We start from the raw sequence: 20206 nt of genomic DNA, 5'->3' as shown, positions 1-20206 counted from the left end.
ATGGTTTGGAAAATTTCTTTCTCCAAATCTAGACATGGTCTGGGGTGACAGTTTTGTCCTGGGAAATGTCATACATAATGAGGAAATTCCCACAAGCATATCTATTCAAAGAAGCCAAAGCAATAATAATATGAAAGTCTCCTACTGGTACATCATTGGGAAAACATTTACTTTCAATAACATTATCCATTTTCTTTGTTCTATTTTCATTTATGTTCTGCACATTTCAGCAAAAGAGGTCCTCAACTGGTAGTTGTTTTGAACTTTTCTGTTCTTGAAGCACTAGTGGAGTGTTTATTGGGATTTTGGAAAAGTTGTTCATAATGCTGCACATAGCTGGAAGCTGACCCATATTTGCATTTGCAGCTGTGACCCAAGAGCACAGAATATGAAGGCAAGGGTGGAAGGGGAAAGAAAACATTTCCAGGAATGATAATTCTGAAAGACATTATATGAAATACTGAGTTCTTTGGGAAGCCTTCTTTTAGGCAAGGACTTCTTACTGTTGCTGGTTTTCTGGATGTTGGGGGTAAAGTATGCCACTATCCACAAAATATATATATAAAAAAGCTATGAGCTTTTTCTTACAGGAAGAAAATTCCCTAGTACCATAAAAAGGGATCTCTTCATTCTATAGAGATCAGTACCTCACAGGAGGCTAAAATTAAGGCAAAGACAGGCCTTTGTACACAGAGAGTGGCTCTATGTGTTCCCACTTCTAAATTATAATGACTCATTTTAAACAAAGCCCTGCATCTGTAATTTCTTATCGGAGTGGGGGCTTCTGCTTGAACTAGCAAGACCTTCAGTAATAAGATCTGTTTGCTAGGAAAAGGGCTCAAGAAAGTTTTATGTATTCAACATATATATGTATTTGCACACACTCACACACACATGTACTTATACACACACAAATATGCACACACACAAATTCATAAATAGATGTCTATATATGTACATATGCAAAGAGACAATATTGAAAATCATATTGGACTTGGAGCATTACGCACTTATCAGAACTATTTAAACTACTATCTACACAGTACATATTGAAACTCAACTTTAAGATTTTTTATTTTTATGTACAGTTCATTTTTTTCCTCTGGAAATAAAATATCTAAATACAGACAGACTGTAATGTCGTATATGTATAGCTTTCAACAATACTTTAGCTGAATAAATGCTTTGTACATAGTTCTGTCTTTTAATGGAGTTTACAGCTACATTGATAAAATGGATTCTTCATTTCTTTGATTGTTTTAAACAATAACAAGCAGAGAGACAATTACAAGTTAATATTAATAAGCAGCTCAAATAACACTGGTTAAATTATGTACAATACAAACCATTCATACAAATGAAGACTAGGATATTGAATTTGTTACAATATTTTGTAATAAAGATAAGACAGCCACTTATAACTTACATGTTCTCCACTATGCATTTTCCTTCTTAGAGATCAATTCCAGTTTTTAAGTAGTTTAACTGGCCTAAACTCAAACAAGTTTAAAGAATCAGAGCTTAAAGAGTCAGAGAAACATTAAACCAGAATGTCTGCTCACATGTAAATTCCAAATGTTTGCCCATCTTTACTAGAAACAGGCTTGCTCTGTGGAAAAAGAGCCACCAACACCACCTCGAATGTGCCTACTGTGTGCTGGGAAAAGTCACGACACTTTACTGTGCTTATATAATACAGAATACTGAACTCTAAACACACTTTTTTCCCATTTTAACAAGTACTTTTTCCTACAGTATTATTTACCAGTACAGCTGCTCCAAGCAGTAGAATGCATGAGTGGGGATTATTGATTGGCATATACTCAAAGGACTTTCAAGGAGATTTCCATAACAGTCTGCCTTAGAAACCTTGTACTGTCTAGTTAATCCATTTTGCTTGATGATAGGTTATGCTGAATCCTTAGATATCAGACAATGAAAGATTTCTTAACAGGAATCTCAATAATGTGCACTGAAAAGTGTGTGTGTGTCTCTGTGTATGTGTAATGGTTTTATTTCAAATCCATAGTGATTTACACCTAGATGGATACATGGAGCTGACTGGGCAAAAAATACATTAGATTGTTTTCCACTAACATATTTGCAGCCATTTGACATCAGCAGCAGCAGGTAGACACATTCCAGGCAATAGATGTGGCCTTCCTCCTTGAGGTTACAGCCCTGTAATTCGAACTCTTTTATTCCCCAGGCTTCAGTCTCAGACACAAGTTGGTCCTCACCCTGAAGGGAAGTAGGGTGTGTCACTGTGGTAGTTGTAATCAGGACACACCTTCTGTACTAGTTTATAATCTGTACTATAAAAGGAAATGTAAATACAGATTACTTTAAAGGGCTTGGAGCAAAGCCATGACACATGGCTCTGGGTCTGCTCCTGATAACAGGTTTTTGAAGGGTCATAGTTGCAGAGCGTATTCTTGGTAGCCTTGTCAACCTTTTCATACTCGATTCGACAGTTAAAGGACTTGGAATCTTTGGCATCAATCACTGTCTGTTGTGCCAAGTCAAATTCCACTATTTTTGTAGGGGGCACTAGGCTCACAGATACATTCCCTTGACCAGTGGAGTTATGCCTGAAGTAAACACTAAACGTCCCATTGCCATGGTCAACGATTTTCCCTGTTATTAACAGATTTAGCTTCACAGTCTTGATGTTGGAATGAAAATCTCCCCAGCCAAACATTTTCTTAAATTTCCCAGTCTTGACAATGGGCCGTCTCTTTGCTCTGGGCCGAGGTTCTTGCAGATCTGTGGAGTTTCTCAGCCAGTCCCAAAGATCTTGCTCAGAATAAGTTTCTGGGGCATCGTATCGCAGGTCCAAATCTGTATCATTTTCCTTTCCACGAAAAGTCTGTGACAGCAGTCGGCTGATGGACAAGTCTTTGCTACTTTCTGTCCATATGTGCTTTAGTGTGGATTTGGAGCTTCCTGATTTTAGAAGTTCTGTTTTTCCTCCATTTGTTAAATTTGCACAGGTAACCTGAAAAAGAAGGGAAGAAGAAAGAAACGACATATTGAGCTATGTGATACAAACCCCATCATTTCCACCTGAGACCAAAATAACCACATTTCTTAAACATAGATAAATAATTTTTGAGAAATAAAATTGTACCTCTCTAATCAGTAAACCAAAAGAGAAATGTCTGTTTTCCTCCACTTTCCAAGTAGATATTAGCCAATTCTCCTTTGCCAGTTTTTTTAAATTGGCCTTCAGATTTAATCACAGACATTCACATTATTTGTCTCTTATGATGTCTGCACGTGATGAGTGTGTAATGAATTTCTACAATAACTGAGGTACACAGTCTTGTCATCCTTCAGGCTGTATGTGGCATCTCAGAGTGAAGTGTTCTTGCTTGAATGTTCAGTCTGCGAGGCTGCTGTGCCTTCCACCATCAAAGATGCATTCATTTATTTTTGTTGCCCCTGGAGTCCACTGACAGGGTGCTGCCTTGGTGGTGCCAGCCTGACCATGCTTGGATTCTATGTCATTATGAATCTAATAATAATAATTCAATTTCCCTACTCCTTTTATGAATACTCATTGGTCTATTTTCTTCACTGGGGTCTTGAGTCACAACTACGGTATAAATAACAGAATAATGAAAATTTTAATGAGTTTTGAGTTGACAGCTGTACATACAGTGTACTCCACATCAGTTAATGCAGGAGGAGTCACAGCCTTTTCTAATAATCCCTTATAGATCAACTACTGGTTTGTCTTGTCTGTATCTAATATGACGAGCATTTCTCTTCTCTTGCTTCACTTCTTTTTCACCATTTCCTCCCCAAATTAAATAGATATCTCTGTAAGACAGAAAGCTTTTTGTATATTTACAAAAAAAAAAAAAAAGACAAGAAAAACAGAGGCACCAATTTAAAAGCAGTGATAAAAAAATCCTGCAAAAACACATTTTAAAAGAACAGAAAATCTTCCACCAAGTTCCTATAAAATCATATATTTCAGACATAGTTTTTCACGAAATTTACTGTCAGAGCAATTTGTCTTATTTATATTTTTTTCTCTTTGCTTTAATTGAGTGGAAAACAGAGAACAGATGCAGGCTCACAGCTGTCTTAATGTGCAGCACTGGCAGAGAGCTCTGACAAAGAGTACCTGGGAGGGGTGGAATACATGCAGGGTGGATGGAAAGGGACTGACAACATGTGTAGCCCCATTCCCCCTAAAATTTGCACCACACACACTGCCCAATGTTTTAACATTTGCACTGCTCTGAAGAGGCCATCAAGTTTCTTATTTTCCTTTTCATGGCTATATATGAGATTCCAAATATTCTTGTTTTATTCCTCTGTGTTCTGGCACTGATTTATGTGCTTCTATCACACTTGCAGTTATATCTTTCTCTCCAGTAAAATATGAATTGAGTGCATTCCATACCTAGGAAACCCACTGGAAACCAGAAAGTATTTAAATCATGTCCCCTCCCTACTGGTACAACTGGAGGTATATGTCACAGAGGATATCTATCACAGCATGGCCTTTTCATTTCTTAACAATCATGAAATTGAAACACACTTTCATTAACTTCAGTAGTTTTCCAAGGTCATTTGAAGGCACATAGAGAAAATCAGTCTAAATTGTCTTAATACACTGATCATACAGGAGATATGCCCCCAGCCTTTTAGAGCAAATAAATAGGTAAATAAATCTGTCACATCCTACACTATACCTGCCCAATCTATTTCATGTCGGGCCAGTAAGGATAATAGATAAAATATGGATTTAATTCAGGATTTTGACAAAGAGACAGCTTTCCACTCTTTTGAATGGACAGAAGGATTAAAACATGGACTAGGATTTTGATAGCCAGTTCATAGCTGCATCTTAGCAATAACACAGTAGGCCAGGAGATAAGCTGTAATAAAATGCACTGATGGTGCACTGGTTAATGAAGCAGCAATGAAGATGTCACAGGGAGAGAGAGAGACTCAGAATATATTTTTTTCTATGGCATATGGGGAAGGAGGGCAAAATACGAAAAGAATTGTGGTTAAAAGGAAAAATTTGCCTGTCTAGAATGAATATGTCAACCTACAATTAATCTAAGCAGTTAGCTAGCAGAGCTAGTAAACCAGCAATCTCTAGGTAGGATGCAGACTACTAACCACTCCTATTTAATTTGCTTACAGTTTGTTTTTCCTTTGATTTCCTCTCTTCATTTAATTATTTATGTTTCATAGGATTAGACTACCAGTTCCATGTAAGAGTATAAAAACCTTGAAAATAGGTCTCTTTTTTTCAGCTATATGAAACTGAAGACTCAGGAAAGGAAGGAAATTTTCTGAAATGATTGATGACTGATCCTATACATGGTCTTTTGAAAGCCAGTGTATTTCATGGAAATGGATGATTTAGGCTACATGCATTCTATACTGCTTCATATCCAGTCTAACAGATGCAACTGCTTGCTACTGTCATTGATTTTGTAATACCTGAAAGATTTCTGGCTGTGCAGTTAGCCCTGAGACCCCTGTTTGTGATTTTCAGGGTGGGTAACTGGTTGCAGTAATGAGTAAGGGCCTGAACCTACCATTACTAGTCAAAAGTCTGTGTTAGCACTATAAAAACAGCCCACAAGCATTAATAAAAAAAGCTCTAGAATTCATTGTGTTTCACTAACATTTTCCATCCAACTGCTTTTTCATATGCTGTTAGTATACTCTATGCTATAGAAAGTATCCTCAGAGACTAACACACCCAATGGCACAGAGAATTGCTGTGTAATAGAATTTCTGCAAATTCAGTAGTTCTTTCACATCAACTGATTCAATTTGCTTCAATCTCTCTTCTTCCCAAACACCAGGTTGCAATAATACAAAAAACACCATACAAAAGTATGAGGTTTTGCACTTAGCATTGTGAAAATGAAACACAGACATTTTTTCAGGGTGTGTGGAAAAAGAGACAATTTAAAGTGGATAACAAAACACAGAGCAACCTAAATTCTATGGTCATTTTCTTGTTCTCTTTCCTAAGGATACTTATATGTGATTCAGAAATTTGCATATTCTACTTTATCAATTAGTTCACTACAAGCAGTTTTGACTCCTTTTCCACAGCTAAATGTCACTCCTAGATGAAACATTGAAATGTTTGGCCCCATTTTAATGGCTCTAAGATGGAGTCCATTTTTTTCATAGCAGCTCATATGGTGCTGTGGTTTAGGGTTTTGACCCAAATGCTGGTACCACACTAATGGTCTACCTCAGCACCAAGGCCTGTTTCTCTCTCAGCCCTCAAATGAATAGACTGGGGAGGTGCACAATGGATTGGGAATGGACACAACTGAGCAGAGAGCCTGAATTCACCAGAGATATTCTATAATATGTAGCATCATGCTTAATAATTAAAAGAGAGAGGGGTTTAGAGGAAGTAGCCATCTTTTGTTCAGGAACTGGTTGATCATCATTCTACCCACTGGAGTAGGTTGTGTGTTGAGTGTTGACTTTATATCACTTGTTCTGGATCATTTTCTTCTTTTCTTTCTTCTTCTTCTATTTATCCTTCAGTTATTAAACTTTTCTTTATCTTGACTCACAAGTTTTTCTGCTTTTATTCTTTTGTTCCTCTTCCCCATCCCACTGGGGAAAGGGGAAAAGGGGGAAAGTAAACAAAGAACTGTGAGGTGCTTAGCTGCTCACCAGTGTTAACCCAAAACACCACTGCAGTGCAATAAATCAGTGTTGTAAAAGGGCTGAGTAGGGGGATTTCCTCCACAACTGCATAGCTAGAAGTGGTTCTGAATGATGATGATGGCAGAAATGTTTGTATAGAAAAATAGTTAGGAGCAAAAAAATTTAGAAGAGCTTATCTAGTGCTACAAGTGTCATTGGAAAAGCACTTATTAAGCATGGCAGACTGATATTTAGTTCTGGTCTTGTAGTTTTACTGGAAAGTCTACTGATACCAAAAAGGCACCAGGAGCTTTTCTACTGCCTGGCAACCCTTTTCCAGCAAATACTGGCAAATTGTTATTCCATTTCTTCTACTTCTTCTTTGAAAGGCAGTGAAAGACAGTGATTTCATTGGGCACAATATCAAAAAGCATCATTAAAATAATACAGGAATTGATATGTAAATAATTTTTAATCTATTAAAATAGAATACTCCATTTTGTATCCTGTGTTTTGAGTGTGATGATTTTTTTTTTTAATATTTAGCTTCATTAAGCATATTTTAATTAATATATGTAGTTATTTTAGGACTTCCTAAAGGGTAGGCAGTTTATTTATCTCAGAAATTTTGGAGTTCTCTTTCAAGACACTAAGCCATGAATTCTTTGCCAAGTCAAACCTTAATATTTGGAGCAGAGAAAATGAAGTTAAAAAGGAATTTCAGGAAACCATGAAGGCCTCAATTGGTGAATTAGGTCCTTTTCTCAGTGCAAAATCAACTGTAGGTATGTTAACAATAATTTAAGATTGATCAATTTGAGATTAAAAAATATTAATTCAAAAATGTACAGAAAGCATCTTGATTTCTCATTCTTTTCCTTTAGCTCTTCTACAGTTCATTACCTATAATTACAGTCCTGGTTTAGAAATTATGCATTTATTTCCCTGAATATATGACTACTTCAGAGCAAATAAAAATGCAAACCAACAATCTAATACTCAAGGTGGAAAATCTCTCCAGGTAAATAACTAATAAAAAACCAAGACTGTTTTTATTGGCATAGCACTGTAAGAATTTGGCAGCACTGTGTTTGCAAATGCTCTGTATAAAAGAATTCAGAATTTTCTTTCCTCAGTAAGATATCTCAGAGACAACAAAGGCAGGGGAGTATTGATGGACATTACAATACGCTGGACTATTATCAAGGCAGGGCAGCACACAGAAAGTGGTCAATGAGTCCAGTATTCTTATATTCATCCTGTTTATGCAATGGGTAGAGGGAAAACAAGGCCCAGTTTACTCTTCCATTTAGATCCATTTTTCTTCCTGCAGCTCTCTACACATTGTATGAAGTTACCAGGGGCATGGAAATATTTTATTCAGTGAATAATTCCCAGAAAAGTCAAAGTCAATATTCTTCAGGTATCTGGTTATAAACAAAAACTGAGAATGCAAATTAATGGGGATATTATTATAATGGAAGATAGTAAAACACACTGAAGGACTTGTATCTCTTAAATGGACACTTTGGAAAGGAAGGCTGAAAACAGAAAAGCACATACATGGATATTTCACATAAACAGGCCTCTCTGGTTTTAACTTACAAACCTTTTTGGTGTACAACATTAAAAAAGTAAGGATGTGTGTTGGTCATTCACAATATCTGCAAACTCAAATGAGTCTGATAAACAGGACAGTAACCCATGATCTATTGTGTCAAGTGAGAATTCAAAAGTGGCTATGCAGGATCAAACCAAAGACTCATTTAGAAGAATCATCTTGTCTCCAATAGTAACTATAAGAGATGCCTGGAGAAGGTCAAGAGCATGGCAAGCATATTATAGACCCCTAATTTCTTCCCAACTGTCCAATAATTCTAGTTTCCTCTGCTAGATATTTCTGAATATGCTTTCTGTTTCATAATTTTCCTTTCAATTTTACAATATTATGTTGTCACATATAAAAATCTGTGAACTGAAGGATCAAATGAGTTTTCTGTTTCAGTAACTCTAAATAGACTGATTTTCTGTGCATTTATTCACTTTGACCCTTTGTAAACTTTTAACACTCATAAAGTACTTCAGTAATGAGTTCCACAACTCTGTTTCCTCTTATGGTTTGTTTTGAACCTGGTTCCTGACACCTTCTTTGGAGAAACATTCATGTGGAAAATTCTGACTCTATCCAAATTTCCCATGCTCCTCATTATTTCTCTTTGTTGCTATGCTTTAAATATTTTTCCTACAAATACCACTGAGTGGAAAATTTGCTGATTCCTAGCTGCATGAGGAAGCCTCCCTCTAGCTCACTAGTACATGCCTCAGCTATATCTATTCATAATAGTAAACAGATACTGATCTCTTTTCCAGCCCTAAATGCCTCCTGAATCATGCAAATAATCCTTGTACATAAGTTATTCTATATCTATACCTTTGAATTTCCTTTTTGTCCTTCTCTGCTCCCAGTTCTGTCTTTAAAATGAGGAGACCAAAATGGTACATGCTGTTCAGGATGTGGCACCATCCACGGTCCTGTATGATGGCAAATATGGCCTTCTGTTATTTGTTCAGTCTTTTTTTCTCTACTAAGTCAGTGTTTTATTTGGATTTGGTCATAAAAGAGCACTGAACTGATTACTAACGATATAAAAAAGAAGTATCTGAAGGTTTTAATAATATTTTCTAAAGTAATCACTTTGGATCACTCATTTAAGCATAAAAAATTATAATTTGTTGTCACACAGAACACAGAGGGAATATAACTTTTTTTTACTATCTTTAGGTTAAGGAAATGAACTTCACATACATTGTTACTGCAATTTTTTTATAGAGCATCCTTAGGAATCACAAAATGCAGAATACTTCTATTAACTTTGCTCTGCTCAGCTTTAAATTCTGTATTTTTCTGGTATTAATCTATGAGCTATCATTCTTTTTTCAAATAGCCCTTGTTAAATCAAAAATGTAGCTACCTGAGCTTTGCTCATCATTCACACAACAGCAGTTATGCAAGACAAGAAGCTGATATAAATTCAGCTGACAACAGCTGATATAAATTCAGTAAAGTTTAACATCATTGAAATTACACTGCCTGTATCAGATGATATCTCTTTGAGATCTGACTAAGCATCAAAGACTAATTAGAAAATTTGTACCCACAGAAAGATGAGGGTACTAATAAAACAGTGGCAACACGGCGTTGTTTAGGTGCATTTTAATTCTTAACAGTTGTTATCATAAAATATATAGCTACTGGAATGGCTGTTCTGCAAAGGAAAAAAGCTAGCAAAAATTACAGTTTTGCAGTGCTTTTTACACAATGTAAGTTGCCTTATAAATAAATCTGAAAACTAGCAAGTCTCAATTTTCAGGAAATGCAAAGATGGTAAAGCATCTTAAGTGTTAGGTCCCAATAAAAATCCTTTATTTTCCTCTCCCTTGCATTCCTGTACTGTGGACTAAGCTGTGACTCTGCCACAAGCCCTGTGAATGGTAACAGACTGATGAAAAACTCTGGTGGCCTTCTAGCTGTTAGGTCCTGAATGATATCATATTCTTTGTCAGTTCAGCCCATGATCTTGGGTGGGATTCACTGATCTATTCTTTCACCTGGAATTCTAGGCCTATTCCATAATCAAGAGAGAAACAGAATGGATTGTGTCCTCTACCTCCATGAACTGTTGATGAACTTTCCAAATTGAATAAATGCTCTTCATCTAGTTGCCCAATAGTAACCAAGGATAATCTGACCTGTGGTGCATAACTTGCCCTGGAGACAATTCTGTGGAGAGAATCCAAAGGCTATAGGCTGGAAGCAGGGCAATGAATGCTCTGTGTAAATGCCTTCTGAAATTCTCCATTCCTGCTAAAGTGCACTTCTCCCTATACATCTGTAAGCATGCTGAAGCTGATGAAGTGACGCCGTGCTCCTACAACAAGGCATGCACACTTATTAGTATTGCTCCTCCTTTTAGACAGAGGAAATTCCCCATCTGAAGGTTACAAATCATTGGATTTGTACTATTCTGTTGTCTTTTGAGTTTGATTTAATCACATGAAAAATTTTCACAAGTATTTAGAATCTGAAAAATTAGACTTCTTGATCCTGTTTCGTTCACGAGTGACTAAAAGAATTGTTTAGTAAGTAGGCTTTTAAGAAGTGTTTAGTCATCTAAGACAGATAGGTACTTTAAATCAATCAGACTTTGTAATTACAGAGACATTTCTTCTAGTAGCAGTGCCTTAATGGATACTTTTCTCTTCCTCCTTTTTTTTCTCTGCTTCATTCTGCCAGTGCTCCCTTCTCCCCTGTGACAGTTAGATACATAGAAAGATTTTCTCTAGTCTTTCACAAACTTTCAGAGTGGAAATCAGACCCAGAATTAAACATCCAGCCTTCTCTAGCTGCCTGGATAAAACTGGAACCTTTGAAGCAAGAACCAAAATTACAGAACCACATCAGGAAGCGATGAAAAGCCAGCCCTACAATTTGTTCCACCCTTTTCCTGGAAATCAGGAGCAAAGACAGGCACTGCTGTCACTGTTGTTTTTCAAAGAAAAAAACGCTTTGTTTTCTCTCCAAACATGTAGCTTTTAGAGGAAAAAAAAATGAAATTATTGCAATTATCTATTTAATTTAAGAGTTCAAAAGAATTAGGAAGTCAAAATGGAAGTCTATCTGGCCTTGCACCATGCTTTCAACAATAGCTAAATGTTGATTTTATCAAGGAATGCAAAATGAGGGGAGGAATATACTATTTGTACTAGAATATATTTTTCATTTTCAAGCCTTTGTAGATCAAAGACTCCTTAAATTGGGGGTGTGGCTATGAATTTATTAATTTTCCATAAGTATTGCTTACAAGCACTTGTTTGTTTCTGGATCAATCTTCTACCATGTGAAACACCCTGCCACCTCATCTCTACTTCAGACTCTCAGAACTTTCTCATCCTCTTGTTTTGAACAAGTCACCAGCCTCCCAAATCTGATTTATCTGATGCCACCCAAAATCTGGTCTAACATGACACAACAAAACCTAGGAAGGAGGCAGCATTTTTCCCATGGGGTTCAGGCAGAAGTTTGGTGCCAGGTTGCTGAGGCCAGGCAAAGCTGTAAACATCTATGGCTGGCACTAGAGGAGCTTCCTTGTTAAAGAAAATAAGATGTTGTCTGACTTACAGCTACCTCGAGAACTAGGCAGCTCCAAAGGTATAGTCAAGCAAGGGTGTAAAACTGTAGGTTTCAAGTACATAGGAAATGCATGAACTTTTCCCAATCAATTTGTGGGCCGAATGTTCACCCACCAATAAAGTCAATCATTAAAATCCTAGAGTAGCAGAAGGATGAAGACAGGGTGTTATAAAGTATCTTAATTTAATTTTTGTGCCCAATTAAGACAAAATGGAAGGTGTTCAGTTTGTAAAATGTCATTTCTCTTTCAGTTTAGAATATATTATGCTATCACATATAAAATTCTGTGAACTGAAGGACCAAATGAGTTACAATAACCTGTGAAAATCTTTGCATTCAAATTTTACAGCTTTCTGGGTTTTGCCTTAAAAGAACAGAAATTGAGCCCAAGTATTTCTGATGGCAGAGATGCAAGTGAAGGTATAAAGATTTGGAAAATGATTGAAATATAACTGTATGAAATATCCTATTAACTTTTGCCCTAAGTTTAACATTTTTGGAAATAATTTAAACTAAATTCTTGAAGCCTGCTGTCCATGTTGTCATTACAGATTTTTTACTTCAGTGGATTATGACTCTTGAAAATTCACCCCGTCTCTGTTCAGCAGGGGATTAAACTACCGTGGAATAAATTAAAGTGGGTTAAAAATGTCTAACAGAGTTTTAAGATCCCTGTATTATGCCAGTATCACAGAGTCTGCTAACTTTGAAATGAAAGTCTAGCTAGGTAAATAAATTTTGACAGGGATCTATTGTTCTTTTTCCACATTCCTGTAAGCCTTCTTTTATTAATATTAGCTTGCCATTTTCTGCATACATGTAGAAAGTAATATTAAATAAAATTAGATTTTATGTGAAAGACCACAGAACAACATTTTAATCAAAATTTACACTATAGTTTGCTTTTCGTGTACACACTGAAGAAAATATCCATTATCATATGAGAAGCCATATCTTCTGAAGAAAGTAAAAAATATTATAACTTGAAATATCTTGGTACTATATAATGGACAAGTCCACTGTGCACTATTAACATACTCTATTAATATTGTTCATTTTCTACATGATGTTTCCAATCATCCACTGTCAATGCAAAATTTAAATAAACTTAAATCTACCCAAATTGTTTGTTGCTCCTCTGTCTGATGCTATATTTTTTCCAGAGAAAAGCACTAGAATGTTGATACAGCTGAGTCACTTTCCACATAGATATTCATGGGGGCTTCCTAGAAATCTGAATTTGAACAAAGATCCATTTGAGGAAATTTTACTCCCACTGATGTTGACAGAGTGCGCATTGCCACACAAAGAAATTTTATATCTACATGAGATGCTTGTGGGGGGAAAAAAAGGCTCCCACAAGTGCAAGAAATTTTATTGCAAAAATACAAATTCCTTTCAATAAAATTCCCTGTTCTTCACCATGAGTTACTCATTGATTACAAACAGCTGAATACTTCAGGAAATGCATTTTAAAAACCTAGAGGAAGCTGTTTCAATATTTGGCATATCCCTGCTAGCTTTTATGCCTTCATCTTCACCTTATGCCCTTGCTGCATACACATACTAACTTCTCAGAAGTCTTTTGTGATCTCAGAGAAGGTTTTCTTTACTGAATTTTAACCAGATACTGCCTTTCTAACTGTGTTTGCTTGATAGGCATTGATCATTCTTTTTTTTTTTTTGGTTAGTGGATATCAACTTTTATTAAAATTAATTTCTGAGGAAAGAGGTATACTTCTTTAAAATTGTTGTAGTAAGGAAGGGAAGCATTAAGCAGCTATTCTATTGCAAGTGTATTCAATTAATTTTTATTGAGATTTTCTTGATAGTTTTGTCAAGGTCTGCTAATTCTTACAGGGGTATGCTCAGTGGTAAGCAGCATGTGGGCACCAGCTCTACTAGGCAAGCCAAGTGCTGAACATTGTTTTCCTGGCGATGACATACACAAACATGTTGCAATGTTCCCGAAGTGCAAAGATGTCAAAGAAATATGGATTGGCCTGTTGGAAATCAGGAGATACCACATGTTACATATTTACAGGATCCAGGCAAAATTTAGTCTTGATCCAAATCTGAGCAGCACTCTATCATGAGTGTACATTTGCTCTGTCAGGATGCAGGAAACAGAGCAGCCTCAATAAAAGTCCTAACCACGCTTGCTTACAGAGTTGGTCTTTATGTGGCTCTGGATGCTGCATTACAAGAGATTATTATGCCATTAAGAGAAGTAGAGATACTGAGTACTGGTAGGGGATACTATAAACAAATTTCTCTACATCCTATAAACTCTTAATATTCTATCACTGAGTTTGCACAGACTTGTTTTAAGGTTTATGGTACCTTTTGGAGCTGATCCAGACAGGTATTGTCAAGGAATTTACCACAGCCAAAAAAAAACCAGAATAGAATACTCAACAGAAAATCAACATTGTCACTGCTGATAGTAGTCTTAAATTTTCTCCTGCAATAGTATCAGACCTAATTAAAAGTGAAAATTGATAGCCAGCAGGATTAATCAAATTCCATATGCAAATAGCTGGCTCATGAGAGCCATGGTCCAATTGCTAATACTAAGGTCATTAATTTAAATTGAGATGAGTTAAGAGTCCTTTGGGCATTGACACATAAGTTGAAGGAGGTTATTCATTGCTAAGTTTTTCACACTGTAACAAAAAACTTAGGAAGAGAATACATGAATATTGGCTCCAGCATGCCAGCTTCTAGGATGAACAGCACTGTGAACTTGTCTATGGGAGTTATGAGTCTTCTCCTGAGTAGTTCTGATACATCAGTTTAAATTCTTGTTAAGATGTACTGAAACAAGTAAAATACAAGACAGTCCAAGGTTTAGTAAATTTACATCTTTGGGATTTATTTTATGCCTGCGAATTTGGCTGGACATTTTCAAATAAGAGAAAGACTTCTATTTTTTTAAATAATACCAGTTTCATAAACCCTTCAGAGACTTTCCCAGCCTTCAGCCTTCATAAAAGATCCAGATATTTCCAATTAGCAATAAGTACTAACTCAGGTCATAAAGAGAAATACTGCAGCAATTCTAATGCAAATAAAGTGTATTTTCAGTTTACCAGTTCAACTCAAATCTAGTTCCAGTGTCTTGATCTATCACTGCATTTCTAGACAGGGTGACTAGAAAAAATGTAGTCTTACAGGCAGATTATGATATAGTGCTACCCACCTATGAGCTTTCTCCAAATGCTGATGGCAAAAATATTTTAAGTTGCACAGTAACAAAATTACTGCAGAGTAATAAAGTATGATATAATTACATAACTTATCCTACATAAAGAATAAAAACATTTATTGCTCTGAACTTGTATCCCAAGAACTTCTCAGGTATGTAAAAAAAATTCAATTGGTCTATCAAAACCAATTAGGCTTAGACTAAAGTGATACCTGCAAATTTTGGTTGCCAGAATACTTTTTCTAAATTTAAAGAAACCACTGGAGTCTGTGGTCTGACAATTAATCTGGAATCCTTACAAGTTTGGGCTTCATTACTTACTCAAGATCCTTTTCATATTCTTATAGTATAAAAAAAATCAGGTTTCAGGGACAATCAGGCATTCTTTGTCCAAAAATCTGCTCAAATTAGGAAATGAGGTGGACTCCAAAAGATGGATAGGCAAACACAAACTTTTCACATCAAGTTTCAGGAAGCCTTCATCTTTTTTGACTGATACATGGAGATTGCTCTGCTTTGATCTCAGAAAGTTCTAAACATCAACATCTTGATCACACTGAAATATTTGAGCCAATTCTCTCTCCATTTCCACTCATGCAGCCTCCTGCATGAACAAGATTTCAGTGGAGTAATTCAGACAAGAATTAAGTGCTTTGTCTTTCATAGAATAAACATTTCATCAAGGACAGATCAAGATCACTGTTATATTCTTCTGTCTGCCCAAAAGTGCAAATAACTTTTTTACATTGTCTCATCCTTCCATATCTTTGTGGCTGAGCAGCAGTACAAAACAATTTAACATTAGCAAGCAAATTGCGTTTGTTACCTGCCAAATGCTGATACAAAAGATAAATATGAAAAAGCAATAATGTCCTCATTCTAAAGCAGAAGGTAACGTGTTCATTATAATATACTTTCTAAATAATATTCAATAAACTCATAAAAGCATTTAATTTAAATATAAATGCTTAGCAGTTCAATTTTTCAAAGAGTAAATGACAGTCCTGCTTGTGTTTCTCTTAAATGTATTTTCAGAATAGGCATCCTTTCATAACCTCTAGTTATTGTTATATATATTATTACTCTTACTGCAATGCTCACAGACCTCCCTGGTCAGGGTTAAGGTGTACTAGAAGCTAAACATATATAGCCACTGACCTAGAAAGATTTCTAACTGAAACAGATTTGACAAAGGCAAAGATAAAGAAGAAATATTAGTGGTGTCCTAACTCAATTGCAGAGCTAAGAGCTAGTACAAATCTCTGGATTTCTCTTTCCCATGTCATATCCAGTATGTACCAATGAAAAGGCCAATTCCAATAATTATTTATACGTAATGCTACTTTAAAAAGGAGGCAAGCTCAAGGAAACAAAGTCAGCTTTGAAGTAAGTTGTGTCAACAAGAAGCCTGAAAACCATTTGTAGACCATTAGGTGGTTCTAGTTTTCTACAGGAGCAGGAAAAACTGCCCTTGTTAATGAGAAATGTTTGATTTGTTCCTCTGCCAAAAGATGATAGTGAAAATAATCATACCCATGTCTTGTATGAATGTTGTGTTGCAATGTTGTTATAAAAGAAAAACAAAAAAGAAATAAAATTGGATTCACAATTTGGAAAGACATTATAAATGTCTTTCAAAATGTGAATCCCTTTATCTTTCAGCAGCCAATCAACACCAGCTCTGGGTAGAATATAAGCTACCTAGTGAATAACAAGAATATTTTTCCATTGTTTCAAATTCATTATATAAAAATCTAATGATATAATTTTTATACACTTAGAGGAAACCAGAAGAAGTTTTTCAAGTTATTCAGTTTTTAGTGTTTTCTTTCTTAGTTTGCTGTATAGATAACTAAGACAAGAGACCATAGAACAGCAAAAAGAGTCAATCTTATTACATGATACTATAAGATTTTTATTCATCCATTTAAATTTTTTGTCCATTTATCTTATGGATTTTATTTCCAAAATATGGAAGATTTTTTTTTTTATCTAGTGTAATCCAGCAATATTCCTAGATTAATTAATAGAACAGATTTCCTGGTAATTTCAGAACAGCTTTTCCATGGAGAACAGCACGTACACAGATTTGATCTAAAACATATCATATTTGCAAGAAAGACATTATATCACAAATTACAGGAGTATGAGAATACAAAGCTTTGGAATTTTAAGTTTTGCTATATCATGGTAGTAACCCTAGGCAAATGCCTGAAGCCTAAGCCACAGCCTCAAACCCTTACTCATTCTAAGCCACTAACATACAACCTCTCACCTCATCCTAAGATATTTGATGGCAAGAAAAAGAAGGGCAGGCCTTATATGTATAGTACACATAATTTTGCTATACTTTCTCTAAAACTACTTGTGCACCTTAAATATGATTGTGTACTTTGAGTAATGCAGAATCAGATCTTTTTCCAGGTTCACCAACTACTACTTAACTAATTTTTAAGCAGATCCATGTCAGATTAATCCAGCTGAGGATCAACCACATATATTTAAAATTATCAAATAAAACCTTCCAGAGTTAAAATGTAGGTTATTCTGCATTCAAAGCCCTTCAGATAATTTTCATCTTTATTTTAGGTCCAAAATATGATTTGGTATTACTCAGGGTAAAAGATTCCCAAACAGAATACAAAAATCTCAGACAGAGAGACTGAAACTCTCAGCTTGTCCTTCAGACCAAAAATGGCAATAATTTTGGTTATGGAGAATGGCAGTAGAAGCTTCATGGTGGTTCTCCATGCCTGTTCAATTACTGTCCATTCTAATCAGATTGCTAACAAGGGATCATTAGGAGTTTGGTGTCTATGATGTAAAATATCTACTAGGAATTGGATTTTGATCATCACTTCATTTTACATCTGTTTCCCACTAACCAATGGAACAAAGATTGTTAATCACTCTTGACCTTTCCTGGACTCAAACTAGTAATTTAATTGCTAATCCTTACTGAGGGACTCCGAAGTACACTACAGAGTCCCCAAGGCACGCAGCTTGACCCTCTCTGTTCAGCACTGCCTTTAACCAACAACATCAGCAAGAACACACTCAGATTTGACAATGTTAATTGCAGCTTTGGCCAGAGTTTCCAGATGAAGTAGAAAAAACTGTCTAACTAGAAACATTAAAAATATCTGCTGAGCTCTAGGTGATTCTACATGAATCAAAAAAAGTGTCTCCAGCCAAAAAGGCTTTGCAGCCAAGACAAATCTTGCAGACTCACACTACCGCACTGTCAATTTGCTCCTAAGAAATGCCCAGCTCCTGGCAATTAGAATTCTTAAGGGGCTGGTGAAAATCTGTTGGTTTTGGCTTGTTTCAAAATCTTTCCCCAGATGGTAATATAATTCCAAACCAGCTGAGATTCACTTTGTGTTGAATTTCATTCTAAAAAAGGATCATACAGGAAAAAAAAGGAACAAAAGCTTTTCCCCTCCTCAAATTTCAAGTTACAAAATGGAGAACATTTTCTTTTAATCATTCTTCTGAGTACAATTAGGTTATTCTAAATTCTGTATCTCCAAATCTAAACTTTCTCCTTGAGTATTTTCAAATCTACATTCAGTTATATTTCAGACTAACATTTGCTAACTAAGAGAGAAGAAATCAGGTCTTAATGCAATGCTTAAAACCAGAAGAACAAAAGCTTCTACCTGCAAATTTTCATCCATATTAAAATCACATTAAACTGATAATAATTTTTCTGTAAATATCAGTGCCTAGTACTGTTATAGCCTGTCACACAGTTTCATGCCTCTTACATGTGTTTGTCAATATATATTGGTTTTTTACAGGATCGAGGGTCATATCTATAACTAAGATTAGAACCACATTTCTGTTTTAAACCTGACTGAAGATTTCTGTACTGCATTATGTTTACTTTTCTGTAATACTTCGAAGGCATTGCCATTGCAAACTGGAATGCAGCATCTACTTCCCTGAGATTGTATTGATTAATATCTCAGACAGAAACACTAGCAAGGTCCCTCAAAGCAGACAAACTGTGTGGACATGAAGTTGTGCAGCAGGTAATTAAATCCACCTATTAGTAGACCTTACCTGGGGCACCATGCAGCTCTGTGCTTACTGGTTCAGGAAACAGAGGTCTGTATAGAGATCTATACTGAGTTTTTTGTAATGTCAGAGCCCTGTTCTCTTCATTTTTATCCATTGAAAAACGTAGATCTTCTAAAGTAAATACAAATCACTGTAGTTCGCTGGAGAGGGTAATTTCCCATGAAAACTGAGTTCAGGCTTCACAGAGGAACACATTAAAGGTACCTCTCAGTGTGATGGGCCTCCAGCCACATGGGTTGCACCTCAAGGGACAAAAAGAGAATGCTGGTTTTCTAGTATAAAAATAGAATCATTGACTGCACATTACTGGAGTTACTACTGAACTACACTGTCATAAACAGAAGTTCTAATCTGTTCCACACAGTTACTGAATAGCCCAGTCAATAGCAACTTATTAAATGAGTAATTGACATTTTTCAGGATTGAGAACACTTCCCATTTTCTGCTGTCTTGTCATACAAAGACAGGCCTACACAGCTAACAAAAATTATTTTAAATAAATATTTTTGTCAGTATAAGCCAAAAATTAAAAAACTCGCTCTACCCTAAGATCTTGGCAAGAGACACATTCAAGTCCTCACAGATAGCTGGCTGAGAATGTGTGTTGTGTGGAAAATATTTCTTTGACTAAGTATTTATAAACTTTCATTTAGAAAATCACACATCAAATTTCTTAAGCATTTCAAAGGATCAGCAAAACACAAGAGCCATGAAAGACTCAGGACTTTTGAACCATTCCCAGCCCTCTTTCTGCAGCTCCTCCAGGAAGGCAGCTCGCCAGCTTCCACAAACAAATCCCAGCACGAGGGTACTGAGGTATTGGATGGAGGCAGTCAACAGGAACTTGTGGCCAGCGTGCCAGGCCACCTGTTCTAGGGGGGATCAAGCCATGGAGAAGGGTTGAATTCAATTTCCTTAGCAATTCTCTTTACACAGCTTCCCAGCATTTATCAAATCTCTGCCACCTGGAGAAGCCCTCTTTGTGTCTGGCAGAGAGGGAACAAAACAGAATGTGTTCTCCATCCCCATACCAGATTGCCACTGGAAACCCCTAAGTAACTACTACA

General features: G+C 36.0%; 1 protein-coding gene across 3 annotated transcripts in view; it reads right to left on the bottom strand.

Moving 5' to 3' along the window:
* Positions 1-1056: 1056 nt before the first annotated feature.
* NXPH1 (neurexophilin 1) overlaps positions 1057-20206 on the bottom strand; it is a 137895-nt gene continuing 118745 nt past the window's right edge. For all 3 annotated transcript variants that reach the window (XM_021538349.4, XM_021538350.4, XM_085567333.1), the window contains exon 3: positions 1057-2998. In XM_021538349.4, the coding sequence (XP_021394024.1) occupies positions 2237-2998 (762 nt within the window). In that variant the 3' untranslated portion in view covers positions 1057-2236. The remainder of the gene's footprint in view (positions 2999-20206) is intronic.

Source organism: Lonchura striata, chromosome 2 (assembly GCF_050655825.1).
Source record: "Lonchura striata isolate lonStrDom1 chromosome 2, ASM5065582v1, whole genome shotgun sequence".
NCBI lineage: Eukaryota > Metazoa > Chordata > Aves > Passeriformes > Estrildidae > Lonchura > Lonchura striata.
This window is presented reverse-complemented; position numbering and strand designations above follow the sequence as displayed.